Here is a 16,634-nt window from a genome sequence, read left to right as displayed (position 1 = left end):
TGAAATTCTATTTTCTAAGTTGTACTGACTCCACACACACCATTTCATCTTCACGCCTCATATTTTATTGTTATGTTTTAAAACATTAAATTATGAAAAGATAAGCACTTTTCCACTGAGAAAACTTATTTAAGATACTCAATTGGATAAAAGCACTGTTGTACCTTTGAGGTAACATTTACACTGTTTGTATCTTTGATGAATGAAAAAAAGTACCTGTACAGTACCTTTATTTCTACCAGTGTAGTGTTGATGGCTTCTGTGTAATTTTCTGTCAAATACATTTCCTGCTTTTTTCCTGACAGTGAAAAATAAATAACTTCTTCTTGGCTGTTTTGACCAAGAATTCAATAAGTATAAGTGTCATATCTGACTTTTGCACAGCACTGTATGTGCAGACATTGTATAAAAAATTAGCCTCTGTGTGTGTATGTGTGTGTGTGTGTGTGTGTGTGTGTGTGTGTGTGTGTGTGTGTGCGTGCATAAGACAGCAAGGCAGCTGCAGTTCAGAGAGGAAAGAGACATTAGGACATGTTCATCTCTTCACAGCCATACGTCTGTCAGATAAGAGAGGCCGCTAAATGACTAATGCACAATCTCAGTCCAGACAGCAGAGTAATGGCATAGTGACCATCCCTGAAGGAGGCAAAACAAATACAGAGGAATTAGAAAAGATATCCAGAAGGTCATCAGCTGCTTCTGAACAAAGGGGAAAAGTCCTGTTTCTATGGAAGACAAAGCGAGAGAGAGGGAGAGACAGAGAGAGAAAAACACAGAGAGAGAGAGAGAGAGAGAGAGAGAGAGAGAGAGAGAGAGATGTCTCTTGACCAAACAAACTATTACATCATCCTTCAGAAATAACATAATTGAAACAACCCAGATGCAGTAAAGGTCAATGCGAGCCAGCCGTTTGGATATTTATGATGCTGCGTCTGCGAGCTTTACTGCCCTGGATAAATGTGTTTCTGATGTCGTGGGTAATTTCGCCTGTAAATATCTCAGAAATCTGAAAGAAGCAGAAACACAGTGTGCTTTCACCTTTTATGCTCCAAACTGCCATGGAGCAGTTTCCATTACACAGCCATTTGTTGTAGGTCACTGTGGTACAAGTTTCTTGTAAAATGACGCCAATACTTACACACTCAGCTCTCTGTCAGAGCATATAAAAACCCCAGAAATAACAACCTGAGCCCAAATAACTTAATAATAGACTACCACAAACACTTGTACATGTTAAAAAAAAAAATTCCAAAACAAAACAAAACAAAAAACTGGAGCCACACTTTGTGTGCTCTCCTTGTAGCGCTAAACACACACAGCCCTGATCACTCACTGTAGGGGGTCTTGGCCTGTTACACTGACTTTAGGATGGCAGTTGTTTGCTGGCCTCTAGTTGACTGTGGCATGGATTGCAGAGTGTTTTTTGATAGGTGGGACCAAGCAGTTGTCACAGTCACCTCTTTGATTTGTTTATATTTGAGGAAATCAATGATTGTTTCATGGCGATTTATGCTTTTGTTTCTTAGCAGCCACACACTGTAGCCTACAGTGCTGTCAAACTGTCAGTGCGTTTAATTTGCTTATGGAATTTTGTGCTTGTTTGGCAGAGAAGAGCCTGATTCAATTCAAGTTGGCAGAACTGACCTATTCATTCTCTGCCCACAACTGTTGTTTGCTTGGACAACCTTCATAAAAGCTGGCAAAAAATCCCATTCAGCATAACGAGAATCTGACCATTCTGACAAATGTGTCTCCCTTAGTTATTGTTACTATGTCTGTCAAACATTCAGCTCAAGGCACCTGGTAGCATCCACAGCACTCAAACTAACCAGGGTTATTACAGATTTATCATTTTCTTAAGGTTTTTATTGTTATATAGTTTTGAGTTTAGTGTAGTTTCAGTTAGTTTTAAACATTTGTTAACAGTTTTAGTTTAGTTTTTATTCAGTTTCAATTTTAGATTTACCTTTTAGTTTTATGATGAGTGTTGTGATAGTCAGTATTTGATAAGGGTAGAATAAAATAAACACAACAATAGACTGAGATCTGCTCAGCTTTATCTTTTCCTGAAGTTATTTTCCTCAGTAATTCTATTTCTTTTAGCTAGTTTCACAGTGGACATTGTAGTTTTGATTCAGTTTTTGTGCTTTAAAAAACATTTGTTTTTACAACCCCATTGCCAAAAAAGTTGGGACGCTGTGCAAAATGTAAATAAAAACAAAATGCAATGATGTGCAAATCATTTAAACTCTATATTTCATTGAAAATAGTACAAAGACAATATATCAAATGTTGAAACAGAGAAATTTTATCATTTTTTGAAAAATAAATGTCCATTTATGGAAATTACTGCATGGGTTCAGGGACACTTCTGAAAACCACTGTCTGTGAAAACAGTTCATCACTGCATCCACAAATGCTAATTAAAACTCTAAAATGAAAAGAAGAAACTATACATAAGCAGGATCCAGAAACACAGCTACCTTCTCTGGGCCTCAGCTCAATTAAAAATGGACTGAGTTGAAGTGGAAAAGTATACTGCGGTCCAACAAATCAACATTTGAAATTCTTTTTGGAAATCATGGACGCTGTGTCGTCCGGGCTAAAGACCACTCTGCTTGTTATCAGTGCACAGTTCAAAAGCCAGTATTCATGATGGTGTAGGGGTGCATTAGTGTGTATGGCATGGGTGGTGTGCACATCTGTGAAGGCACCACTAATGCTGAATGATATATACATGCTTCGGCAACATATGCTGCCATCCAGATGATGTCTTTTTCAGAGAAGGCCTTGATTATTTCAGCAAGACAATATAAAACCACATTCTGCATGTTTTACAACAGCATCGCTCTGTATTAAAAGAGTCTGGGTGCTAAACTGACCTGCCTGCAGTCCAGACCTGTCACCCACTGATAACATTTGGCGCATCATGAAATGAAAAATACAACAAAGGAGACCCTGAACTGTTGAGCAGCTGAAATCCTATATCAAACAAGAATGGGAAAACATTTCACTTTCAAAACTACAGCAATTGGTCTCTTCAGTTCCCAAACACTTACAGAGTGTTGTTTTTGGAACACGTTGATGGGATCAAATTTAAAATAGGCTTTTTTTTATAAAAAAAAAACAATAACATTTCTCAGTTTCAACATTTGATATGTTGTCTTTGTAGTATTTTCCTTTAAAAATATGGTTTACATGATTTGCATATCATTGCATTCTATTTTTATTTACATTCTGCACATCGTCCCAATTGTTTTGGAAATGGGGTTGTATTTTTATTACATTTAACAAGCAATCACTGTCAATAATAGTAATAATAATAATCGTGGTACTAACAGACTGAAAGTTCCATAGCAAGGAAACTTTAAAAGTACCCAGAGGAGTACATTTAAATCATTAAACATTTGTTCAGTTAATGTTTGAGAACCAACAAAATATGAATGTTGGCCAATTTAAAGAGAACAAAAGATTCTGGAAATCAATTTTACATGAATTTTACACCAGGGAAATCATTTAGCCACTCAATGTTAAAGCAGGGGTTTAATGACTAATAAGAAAGTACATTGCCAGATTTTAGCCATGGCCAAACTAAACAGAGTGCTGGAGGGTGGGGGTGTAGGGATGGTGTTCATTAAGGGGGGTTGTCCAGCAAAGAGGCAATAGGCCTTTTATAATGCTTCCCATTTAGTTTTCTTTTTCATTTCTTTGGTTTCATTTGTTTATTTTTACATTGTTCTTTGTATTTTTTTTATAATGAACATTAGATTAATAATATAGGTTTTTATAGGTTTTTAATATAGGTATTATTAACATAATATAGGTTTTCCATAAGGGATATTACAATTTACAAAAAATATTTCAATCTACTATTTGTTTTGGCCTCATGTAAAACAAATAAAATCATGACAACTACGGTTTATTTGCTGTATCGTTTGTGGGCTAACCAATACATAAAACAAATGAAGACTGCTTTTTGCATGTAGCTGTAATTGAGAAATAATTGGCTCATTTGTGTTTTTATTCTCTACCCTGCCATAACGTAGCCTAACTTACTAACGTACCTATGCGCCTACACTCAGCCTGTCTCAATCTGCATAGTTTATCTGCTTTATTAAATAGAATGTCTTTAGAATGAAGCTCAACTGACAGAAGCTGCCCCTTCAGGTGGGCTAACATAAAATCTAACACTGGAGGACTCATCATCTTTTACACCATGTCTTTGAGCAAACTTTATTTAATTTTAATCTTTACACACTATGTTGTAACCACAAATGTGAGCACTACACAGTCCTGTTTAATCTATCAAGGTGTCAACATCTAAGTTAAGAAACCATGTGACATTAAACAACTGACATTATAATGTGCATTAGCAAATACAGTAACCTAAATAAAGTTTAGTTTACCTTAGAGCAGTATTAGCCTGGCCTTTTAAGGGGTTAATGCAAACCTTTTTTTCAGCAGGCAGATTTTCAGTTTCAGCAATGAAATAGAAACTACACTTTCCTCCAGATGATCAGAATGTGTGTCAGTCTTGATACATCTCTTAGTAACAGTGAGTTCCACCATTTCTTTCTCAATAATTTTGACTCATTTTCTCTCTCTGCAGATTTGGTTTGGAGACTTCTGTCTACACTTTTCCTTCACTTGATGGAGGAATTAGCATTTAGAGACAATTGTGATTGACGGAGAGGTGTGCCCATTATTATTTTGCAAATGGTTTATTTTGTCAATATACTAGGAAGGTAAGAAAACAAATCATAATCGTATTGTACCATTCATTATAAGCCCCTCAACTAAACTTAAACAAGCAAGCCCATAACCTTATCGCTTCCTCTTTACCTCAAACTCAAGAGTAAGGAGAAAAAGCACAGTCCTCATAAGCATTATAAGCATAGGGCTAGCTCATTATTATAAAAAATTGTGCTTTTATAATGTTGAATGCTCTAATAAGCTGAAAACAGAAATATTAACATGTTAACACATGGCAGATTTTCAGATATTGTTTTTGCTGTATCAAAAAATGTAGCGACCTGAGACCCAATGGTATTGTAACAAACCAAATTACGAATTGTGTGAATTATTATACCACACAAAATTTCACAAAAGCCCACACTGTAAGGACAGATCAGGTTAAGTTTTTATGGTGCTAATGGAGCTAATGTCAGCACAGTGAAAAATTCATTGCTGTTTCCAAGCTCAGTATTTCTAACTGGCTAAAACGACACAGTCCAGATGAGGAGTGTAACATTACACACTGGAATATCAACATTATGTAGAGGCTCATTAGGTTGTGTGTGATTTTTGCCAATATTCTGTAAGGCTAGTCCAGCTTACAACATTGGCTATAAAAGAATCTGCTTGACGGCAAGGCATGGATATGTCAACTGAACCAAACAATTATAAAGAAGAAGAGGTTAAGTAAGTTTTTTCATCAATTATCATACAGGTAGTTTCTGTAGGCCTCTGAGTTTTATGCAACTGAATGAGTAAGATAATAAATTCAAATAGATATATAGGTTTTACACAATGACAGGCTTCTTTAGGCCTGAGTGATGCACTCATTCCATGGTTCATGGTCTATGCAGCTCCACTGGCAGTGTTTTACTTAATGGCCATACAACCTGTCAAAAAGTTTTCAGGCACTTGCTTGTCCCCCCTTTGCTGCAGTAACAGCCTCTGCTGTTCTGTGAGGGCTTTACACCAGATGCTTAACACATTGCTGTGAGGATTTGATTGAATTCAGCTACAAAAGCATTAGTAAGTGTTGTATGATTAGTTCTGGCCCCATAGCCTGTGTCAGAAATGGGTTCACATAAACCCTCTGGAGTCCATGAATTCACCCGCACATCAAATTCATTGTTTTTATATATGTTTCTCCATCTTTGCAGAAATACGGTTGAAACATTTTCTGAGTCGCCCTTTCCATTCCATCTTAACACAAGATTGTATGTGACTCTCATCTGGAGTTATAAGGCTATGAAGAGGGGTTTAGATACGCGTCATCTGCCTCTCCGTGTGTAATTGGTGGATTTGTCTCTCTACATTTTGTGTGAAACTGACCAATGGACACTCAGGAAATCACTAAGGACTGACCCATCACACCGGAAACCCTTCCTTCTTCATTCAGTTGACATTGAAGACACAATGCAAAACGTTTACAGCGCCAAAGCTGCTTCAGTGGTTTTGGAAAATAACAATGAAGATAATGGAGCATTTTAGTGCCTTTAAAGGTGAATATAAGAAGATATGCAAAAATCGAGGAAATGGCCTTAGACTCCAGAGGGCTTGAGCTAAATGAGCTGAATTCACTAGAATGATTTTAGGCATACAATACAACATAGAATACAATAAATACATCATTAAATATCAATATGAGTTATCAAATATTATTATTGAATCCTGTCACATCTTAACATACGCCCAATGCTGATAATGGAATCTGGAAGTAAACTAAACTGTATGACAGTAACCAATGACATTTCACCCACAATGCTGCTACTTAGTGAGGAAGAAAGAGAAAAGAAGCGAAGAGACGAAAAGACAAGAGAAGAGAAGAGAAGAGAAGAGAAGAGAAGAGAAGAGACAACAAGAGGAGAACAGAAATGACGACAAGAGGGGAGAAGAGAAGAGAGGAGAGAAAAAAACAGATAAGAAGACAGTAAGAGAAGAGAAGAGAAGAGAAGAGAAGAGAACACTGTAATGTCATTGTGTCCCAGTTGTGTTAATGGCACAATGATAAGATCAACTTTGACAATTCTCCACCAACAAGCATCCATTCTAATTTGTAACTGGAATGATTGAAAAAACAGAGAGAAAACAGCAACTTAATACGTGTTGCTGAAATGTTGTGGAACAACCTTCATAATATTGATTTCATGCATGAAACTCTGCACTCTTTCTAAGCCCTGTGCTGTAAGTGGGTTTTTAGGTTCTCATATCAGCACACTTTTATAACGTCTAGTAGATTTATTTTGATTGGAACAGAACAAATGTTTAGATGCCAATGACAGCAAAGATAATGTGTGAGGCATTCCTCATAAAATGAAAACACATTCACACGCCCCGTGACCTGCACGCACACAGAAACAAACACACAATACACACATTAGTCTGCCTATCAACACAATGGATTCCAACTGTTTTACAGTGGGGAAAATCTACGATTTATTTGGAAGTCACTAACGCAACACTAACTGCAGAACAACTTGCCCCACGCTGGGCTGATCAGCACCCAATTAAACGTTGTGAGAGAGTGTGTGCGTGTGTGTGTTTGTAAAGAAGAGTGTTAATACGTCAGGGTGGCCTAACAGAGAAAGTAAACAGGGTGGGGTAGACCTCCACTCGGATCCAATACAAGACACTTCACGTCAATATATTGTCTTGTGTTGGGACACCAATAGTGGTCAATCCAAATAAACAGTCTGTGTTGGATTACGCTGTCATTCACACACTGCTCCCTGATGCTTACTGCCTCTCTTCTCACATCTGTTTGTTCAGGAAGTGCATGTCACCTCTGAAATTCATGCTCTGCTCCGAGACAGTGTTATAAAATCCAAGACACGCTAGTTTGGAATGCTCAGTGTTGGGGTTTTTTTCAGCCACTTAAAATATATTCATAGTGACATGTATGGAAATTATAACATTGCTGTCAAAAACTCCAGCTCCATTTTGTTGTTATTTGTTTATTTGTTATTTATTTCATTTGAAAACAGCATCTGATCTTTACATTGTGTGAAAAGTTCATAACAAACAGACCAATTAAAATGTTCCTAAATAACCTCAGTACATTAACTTACATTAAAGTTAAAAAAAAAAAATTCTTCTCCTATAAAGCTCACATTTTCTAGATATAATTTTTTGTTTCAACAGTGAGGATATGCAACTATGACCCCAACCAACTGCAGTTAATCAAGAACAATTAATCTTTCACCAGTGTGCACTACTGTGTATTAATGTGAAAGCACTAAAGCATTGGTCTCCAAGATCTGTGTAGTCTATGATGGCCTAATGTAAAAGATGTAGCAAATATGAATATTTATTGAGAAAAATTAATGAAAGAAATGCCTAAACATTGTGGTATAAACAGCATTATGACATACAAATGAGTCAAATTATTTAACTACTACCTCTCTTGTTTATGGACACCACCTCACCAGAGACGGTGTTCATTAACAACATAGAAATTTGCATATTTGTATATATAAAGGCATTCTCTTCTGAGTAAATTATGCATTTATTTTCAGCATGGTCTGTATGAGGTAGGTGTAGTTGACCATATTATTGACTGCTCTAGGCAGCTATGCAGCCGGACAGCTTTACACACACAGACACACGCACACACACACACACTAAGAGGTAGTAACTATAATAATTTGTTTCATATGTATTATATATGTGTAATCACCTATTTGTCATATAGATATAGCGACTATGTCGGAAATAGTTTTCAGGCCATTTTTGACCTGAAAACCGCAACGCACACACACACACACGAAAAAAAAAAACACAGCATTTTCACGACACGCTCTCTAGTGTCTCTCCCTCATTATCAGTACAGCCATCATTAATTGATAAGGGCCTTTAATTGGCTCCTAATGAGACGGCAGACAATGCTCTTAGAGCAGACAGGAGCTGTGTATACATGGAGGTTTAGGACACAATGCGCCTGCGTTTCCACCACAATGATCCAGACACATTGAGAGATCTTATCCACTCACTACTGCTAACCTACATCACAACCTGAACAAGCAGAAATAAGTAGTTTGTTAACCCCTTAAACACTAAGGGTTTGTATGTGGACTCTTCTAAGGGTTTGTATGTGGACATTCTTCACTTCTGTAACTACATAACTTACATATTAGTTCCATAGTAGTTATTGAATAATTCACAGTAGTTACTGAATAAGAAGTCTAAAGATCAACATCTGGCCTGGAGTTTAAAGCCTGTCACTCCACCAGTTTTTATGAATGGCTTCTTTCTGTGTGCTGAGGAGCAAAACAGGTCAACTAATATGATGAGAATAAAATGAGACAAAATTAGAATAACATTTCGGTTTGACCACTGCTGAGAAGAGCGGAGACAGACGAGTCAAAAGTTAGCATGGTGTCTCACAGTTTTGACCATAAAAGGTTAGTCACAACATTGGTATTCAGCAATGTGGACAGGAAGGACTGCAGAGAAGAGCAAGAGAGAGACAGTAAAGACTCATCTGTTCGCCATAGACAGTGCATCCAGAGAACACATGCTGATGTATCAACATACTGGTTAACCCCTTGAACTCCAGGTTTATTATTCAGATATTAATCTTATTATTCAGTAACTACCATGTGAGTGGGCCCGCATACAGCCTCTTGTAGTTTAAGGGGTCAGTGAGGTCCATTAGGCTGTAATGATCTCACCTTAATAAAATGACTATATTGTTAATAAAAGTCTGAATGAATGCTCTTGATGAAGAAGTGCTGCAACTCCATTCCACTAAAGTTTCTACATAATTAGACCATATTAAGATGTAAACAAAGTGGTTTGATATGAAATGCTCCATTCTAGAGAAACACACCAACACACCAGACATCCAGACATCTAAAGAGTTTACTGCTTCTAAAAGCGCCCTCATAGAAAGTTTACATATACCGGAATATGCTGCCTGATGTCTGAGACATTGTTTTATGACAGTTTTATAGGGTTTTTGGCCTAAAACATATTCTTAAAAGTCATTAAAAGAGATGTGTGCAGAGTGTTGTAAGACAAAATAATACACTTTTTTATGTTTTTTAGGTTTACTGCTACTTCTCCATCATCAACATTACATATAAAACTCAGAAGACACATGTACACTTAAAAAAAGCGCACTGATTTACTTGACTCAGATTTGTACATGGGTTCCACATGAATAACATATATAACATCACAATGCTTTCTTTGTGTTGACTCACTTTTGGCAAGAATTGAGTTGATGTAATATATAATGTTCATTTTATTAATGTGGAGTCATTATACTCTTAAAAATAAAGGATCCTAAATGGTTTTTGGCTTGGATGTACAGTTCTACAAAACATTTAACTGAGATAGAAACTTTACATTATGTGGAGGTTCTTTAAACTTTAAAAAAGGTTCTTCACACTTGTTCATTTGATGGACAAAGATAGCTTATTCATCAACAATCCACTCAGAAGATGTTTAGGGACCCAAAAGGAGTTCTTCTAGGGCATTGGTCTAACCCCTTTCATGTCCCTTATTTTTAAGCTTGTACATAAAGTGAACTATTATTACTAAAGTGTTTTGTTGTTAAAACAGGATGGTGAAGAACAAACTGCAGTCTCTTGGCTTTTGGCAGTGTTGTGGGGTTCGCTGTTTGCTGCGGAACGCTGATGATAATTATGTTTAATGAGGTGGCCATTGTCGTCTGTGGAACGCGCTTCTGCAAATTACTCCCAGCATGAGGCTGAGGGGTCCGTGGGGGGTTTTTGGTAGGGTTGGGGGGGCAGAGTTGTTTGTCCAGAGGCAGGGGGCCGAGGTCAACAGCAAGCGGCCCTCCACGCTGTCTCTCCGTGGACTGTTTGTCTGCAATTCAGACCCTCACCCTGCGTATGTGTATGTGAAAGAAGGTGAGGTGCTTGTTCTGCCCCATTGTGGGAGCCTGTTATCTGTCCATTAGCACAGACGACCCCCCCCGCTGACCCCCACCTATGCAGCTGATAAATTTGCCAAAGTGCAATGGGGGTTAAGGGGTGGGGCAAGTAATTTTGCTAATCCATTAACTACTAATTGTCTCCTCCTATCTTGCAGCTTTGACAAACAGAAGAACGAGAGAAAGGATGGCTGCATCTGGCTATATAAGTCAGAGAAGACAGAGACGGTCAAAACTCACCGACAGACACAGCATCACAGATAGGACTGTAGCTTTTACTGCTGCTGAAACATTGTGAATTAAACGCTACCAGGCATTTTGCAGCCATTTTGGAAGTCACGCTCACTCTTTCTAGCTTTGGATCATCAGAGATGAGCCCTGCAGCAGGATTCCTGCGCATACTGAGCCTATGTATGTTTGCATTAGCTGTTCAGGCACGGATCTGGGCCTGGATGCTCTCGATGCCTTACAGCCCACCAGAAGAAGGACGTGTGGGGCTTAGAGACAGAGAGACAGAGACACAGCCAGCCAGCCAGAAGGGGGATATGGTGAGTTGATCATATTTCTATGTGATGCGTTTCACATATATGCATCATTCCCACATGAATAAAATAAACACAGTTTGTATCAAAAGTAAGTGATAAAACTTGTAATGTAATATTTTATTCCTGTGGAAATTATGTGCAAAGTTAATTTCAGAAAATAAAAATGAAATATCCAGTTGATTCTCATTATGTAGCTTCTACGTTAACCATATATGACGGACCGTCCTGCTGGATGAAATTAGTTGAGCTTGTACTGAATATAAATATATGCAAAATATTTGTTGTTACTGTCAAAAATGATGACATGATCAGTCAAAGGCAGTTGCCATATGTTAGCACAGATTGCAGGAAAGAATCAATTCAGACAAATAAACTGCATTTTCTTAAATGTTCTGACAGTGGAACAGATATAAGTGGACTTTTAACGCTTAAGTTATTTCTTAAACAATAGTGCTGTTCTATGCTGTAACTGAGATGCACACAAATTACATATCTGTTTGTACTGGATGGCAAATGAGCAAATAAAGGGAATGGGCACAATACAACAATAACGACAATACAAAAGGCTTTGGGCTGTAATATGGGACACACCCTCATTCATTACCAGTCAGGCTTACTTGGTTGCTACTGAACTGACCTTATTCATTTATACTACATGTTGTTTGTACTGTATTTTCATATTTGTATACTATATATTTGCTGCATATTGTATTTCTTTCCTTGTACATCTTGTACTTAGTTAACAAAAAATTGTTTCTGGTTCTCCTGTTTTAGGTGGCGTGTGAACATGATCGAGCGTGTGGAAAGGGTTTCTCCTGTGATCGTCATTTTGGCCTGTGTGTTCCCCTTAGACAAGAAGGGAAATATTGCAGGAGAGACGCTCAATGTGTGCGGGGACTCAGCTGCATGTTTGGCAAATGCATGCGCAGCATCCCAGAGGGACAAGAGGGTAAGAACAACACCTTGATCAAGTGACGAGAACTATACAGACAATTTAGAACCATTACACGATGAATAGGGATGAACAAAAGCGTCATGAAATTGTTGATTTAATGGCATCAGTGTTGGAATGTTATAATCGATCATAATCAATTGCAATAATATTCAAAAGTACAGTTAGCAAAGGTCTGAACACCCCCAGGCAAATGACATGTTTAGTTGAGTGCAAATAAGTTAACACATCCTCTGCAAGGAACAAACCTAAATATTTTCTTCTGGTAAGTTTAGTCCACAATTTCTATTTATTTACTGAGTTTAACATATTGAAGAAAAAAATAACAAAAAATAAATATATAAAATGTGCCATAACATATGCACAGGCCACATGTTATGTTTTATTTTTCCCCCAATATGTTAAATTCATCAAATAAACAGTAAATGTGTATTAAAATGTGCAAATGTGTGCTCTACTTATTTTCACTTGAAAAAAGGGAAAACGCAGTGTTTCCCAAACTTTTGCATACGACTGTGTGCGCTCATGTTTCGGCCAAAATAAAAACTTCTGACCTATTTTCCTTGGTCAGATTTCATTTTATTGTCTATACTTCACTACTGTGCAAATAGTTCCTCAAGTCAAATTTTTAAATTGTGTATCTTGCCAAAATAATAAAATCGATTCATGGTGAAATAAGATTTCATGATGTACTGAATTGTTTCCTAATAAACTCTAATCAAATCTAATTGTTGAGAGGACAGAGATTCTCAGCATTATTGGACTAGTATGTATATGTGGCCTACCTTTGCCTCTCTTTTCCACTCAGGCGCTCGGTGTAAAGTAGATAAAGACTGCGGGTCTTCGATGTGCTGCGCTCGCCATCATGGTGAGATGGTGTGTAAACGCCGGCTGGCGCTGGGAGAGAGCTGCTTTGTGCCAGACGGAGGACTGGCCTTCAGTATCAACCAGATCTGCCCGTGTGATGAAGGTCTGCTGTGTCGAGGAAATGGACGACCACAAAAAAGAGAGTGAGTTATTTTACTTTATACCTACAACACAAATTATTGTAGGAGAGTCTGATTATTACATGTGGAAAGTAACTTGTTCCTTTTACTCAATTCTGTGTACTTGAGCACACAATGCATCATTATGCTGCTGTATTGTGATTAGAATGTTAGCTTGTGGCTAGTGTGTTAGCTTGAGGCTAACATATTAGCTTGTGGCAAGAGCATTTGATTGGAACACTGTAAACCACAGCATTTACAAATATTGCACTTTTATCATATTAAACTGAAAATTGAAACATAACGTATTAGCATAAAGCACATTTTTAACCACTCTTTATTTTTGCTGTATCAAGACACTACAATCATTACTACTAATGATTATGATGGATATATACTTCTCAGAGTTTTCAAATGATAATACACTTTTTTCTACTCAAATACATCTATGAGAAAAGCAATTTAAGCCTTTCACATTGAGTTCCTAATTTTTTTGGGGGGTCTGTTTTGCTGCTGTTCACAACACTCACTTTTGAGTGTTAGCATTTTATTTTGGACCAAAATCATCCAAATAAGAGAGGAATAGAGCTGAGCAAACTACACTTCTTATGCTGATAGATGTTGGATTGATGTACTACGAAGTTCCACTGCAGTTCTACAGTCAGTACTTGAGTTTTTAGACCTGATAATGTTTTCAATCAAGTTACTTTTTCCTAGGCTACTTTTACATCTATTTACGTCAATACTTCACCTAAGATACAAAACCTTTACTTGAGTATGGTTTCAGGCTGTTGCATCCACCTCTGATAATCAGAACTACTTCTACTCATCCTGTTGCCATGACGATGTAGATAATGATAATGTTAAACAAATGTCTGCTCTAAGCTTACATCTTTTTTTCTGCTCCACAGGACAGAATTTGTGTATCAGTCTGACTCATCCAGCTGGACCTGCCAAGTTCCCAAGCTCTAAGAACCAGACTCTGTAAACTTAATTTATTAAACCACTGTATATACTGTTTGTTAACTGTACATATGAATAAAATGGTTTATTCTTTTAAACTGTGTTCAAAGCTGTGTTCTTTCTTCTTTGCCAACATGGGAGTTTAAAGTTGCTTATCTATTTACACATTCTCAAAGCGCTCTCAGGACAAAAAGACATTTACACAATTTAAACAGATTGGAAGACAAATGTGAATCAAAGTGTTTGAAAAGTTCAAAATCATGTGTAACAACATATCAATATTGTCACATCTTGCCTTAAAAAACTTAGCATGCATAAAAAGTCAGCAGAGACACAAAGAAATGGAAGTGATCTGAAACTATAATAATAATAATAATAATAATTATTATAATAATAATAATAATAATAATAATAATAATAATAATAATTATTATTATTATTATTATTGTTTTAGTAGTAGTAGAAGTAGTAGTATTATATGGAATATAAAACATACCTGATAAATTTTATATATTGGTGATTTAACATCTAGATTGTCAATTTTAAGAGAATTATATTTCTTTTTCTCAAATGTACACTTAGATTTACACTTTTACTTTGTGAGAATATCAAATTTGAGAGCTTTAAGTATTGTATATTAGATATCTTACTTAATATTGGGTAACTTTATTTACGAGAATCGTTTAGCAAAAAGATAGTTATATGACTTTTCTATCATCAGCATGATATGAACATTTTAAATGAAATAAATTATACAGTACGGACACAGCTAGTACGCAGACAGGCAGGCCCACGGTGTGGACTTTTATTTTGAAGTGCCTAAGTAAGAACGTTTGGTGGTTAGTTTCCCAAAACAACCGTGTCCTCAGTTTCGGTCAAATGTAGTTACATCTTTAAAAAAGTTCAGTCATGTCGACGGCTATGAATTTCGGAACCAAGTCGTTCAAACCTCGGGCACCGGATAAAGGATCCTTCCCCTTAGATCATTTCGGTAACTGTAAAAACACGAATCTGCGGTAGCTTTAGCTTCATAGCTAAGCAGTAGGCTAACCGTGCCCTGCTGAGAGCTGTCCGCTCTGCGCACGTGCAGCGCATGTTGTGATTACGGTAATATTTCGTTCTTTACAGTATGATAACGTTACCGTTTGTATTTGCAGGTGAATGTAAATCGTTCAAAGAGAGCTTTATGCGCTGCCTCAGAGAGAACAACTTCGACAACTCTCTGTGTCGTCTGCAGTCTAAAGAGTATCTGGAGTGCAGGATGGAAAAGTAAGTTAGCTTTTTTGTTCACAAGCTTCTTATTTGAAAACTCTGTTCCACCTTAGAGGACAACTTCACCTGTTTTTTTTTAATTCTACAAAGGTACATGTTAGGGAAGTAAAATAAAGTCATTCTGAGCGGTTTGGTGTGAAATGCTTTGTTCTAGAGAAACTTGAGTCAGAATTGTTCCCAGTGGCGGTGATAGGAACCAGACGTCTAAAGAGTTAATGCCTCTGAAAGCTCCCTCACAAAACACTATTACATGAAATGGTTAGATAAACGCTGTCTGATGTCTGACACGTTGCTTATGACATTTTGTTTTATGGTTTATTGTTTTGTGATAAAGTTTTATCTTAAAATGTATGTTGAATCTATTTTCATCCATTCATTGCAGAGGGATACATGCAGGGTCTTGTGAGGCAAAATAGTCCCCCCAAAACACTTATTTTTTCTGATTTATTTCTATTTTACCATCATGAAGATTACAAATAAAAACTTAGTAGACACGTGTAGGTTCACTGGTGGTTTTGGATAGTATATAAAATAAGTATATTTTTGTTTTAGACATGGTGACCCCCGGTTCCTGTCACCACTGCTATAAAGAAATCAGAGAATGTGTGTTTCTCTATAATTAACTGTTTCACGTCAAACCACTCTAAATTACTTTGCTTATTCACAAGGACTGAATTATTCAGAATTTTTTTGAAAAATGGAATTTTTGGAATACTTCTTTAAATAGTGCAGCAATTTCAAAATTTCAGCTTCATGCTGGAAAGATTGTACAATATATAAACCAAAACACATCCTTAACTCTACCCTCGCTGCTTATGAACATTACTTACAACACTGTATTGTACACCTTGTTTAGGCAGTTGATGGCTAAGGAACCTCTGGAAAAGCTTGGCTTCAGGGATCTGATGGACGCACCCCAAGCAGAGAACACAGAGGCAAAACCCTGAAGAATGTTTGTGAAGTGCATTACTACTTCCTCTCCACCTTTTCAGCTCCCTTAGGTTATTTAAGCTGTGATGTTGAAGATGTTATGTAAATTGTGTAAATATAAAAATGTTCGATATTCTATTGTTCTCTTGAATATGTTGTTTATACACCTCAGTGGGAGCAGATTTTTTAAGTCTAGCAAATCTAGTGTAACAGATGTTAATTAAAGGAAAATTCTTAAAGGGACACTCTGGCCAAAATGAAAAATGTATCCAACACTACTGTTGTAAACATGCCCACTCACCTCCTACAGCGGAGCCACAGTAGTTTCTAGGGTAAGATTTTCTGGTTTAAACACT

The 16,634-nt window shown here is 36.9% G+C and overlaps 2 protein-coding genes across 2 annotated transcripts; both read left to right on the top strand.

Moving 5' to 3' along the window:
- The first annotated feature begins 10,438 nt into the window (after nucleotides 1-10,438).
- On the top strand, nucleotides 10,439-14,085 carry LOC118808957. Its single transcript, XM_036571837.1, has 5 exons — nucleotides 10,439-10,607; nucleotides 11,057-11,178; nucleotides 11,950-12,124; nucleotides 12,936-13,137; nucleotides 14,025-14,085. The coding sequence occupies exons 1-5, from the start codon at nucleotides 10,439-10,441 to the stop codon at nucleotides 14,083-14,085; spliced, it is 729 nt and encodes a 242-aa protein (XP_036427730.1).
- An 805-nt stretch (nucleotides 14,086-14,890) lies between these two features.
- LOC118808865 (cytochrome c oxidase assembly protein COX19) lies at nucleotides 14,891-16,416 on the top strand. The gene is made up of 3 exons (XM_036571748.1): nucleotides 14,891-15,067; nucleotides 15,234-15,345; nucleotides 16,205-16,416. Exons 1-3 carry the CDS (start codon nucleotides 14,986-14,988, stop codon nucleotides 16,293-16,295), a joined length of 285 nt encoding a protein of 94 aa, XP_036427641.1. The 5' UTR covers nucleotides 14,891-14,985; the 3' UTR covers nucleotides 16,296-16,416.
- Nucleotides 16,417-16,634: the final 218 nt, after the last annotated feature.

Source organism: Colossoma macropomum, unplaced genomic scaffold (genome assembly GCF_904425465.1).
Source record: "Colossoma macropomum unplaced genomic scaffold, Colossoma_macropomum, whole genome shotgun sequence".
Taxonomy (NCBI): Eukaryota; Metazoa; Chordata; class Actinopteri; order Characiformes; family Serrasalmidae; genus Colossoma; species Colossoma macropomum.
This window is presented reverse-complemented; position numbering and strand designations above follow the sequence as displayed.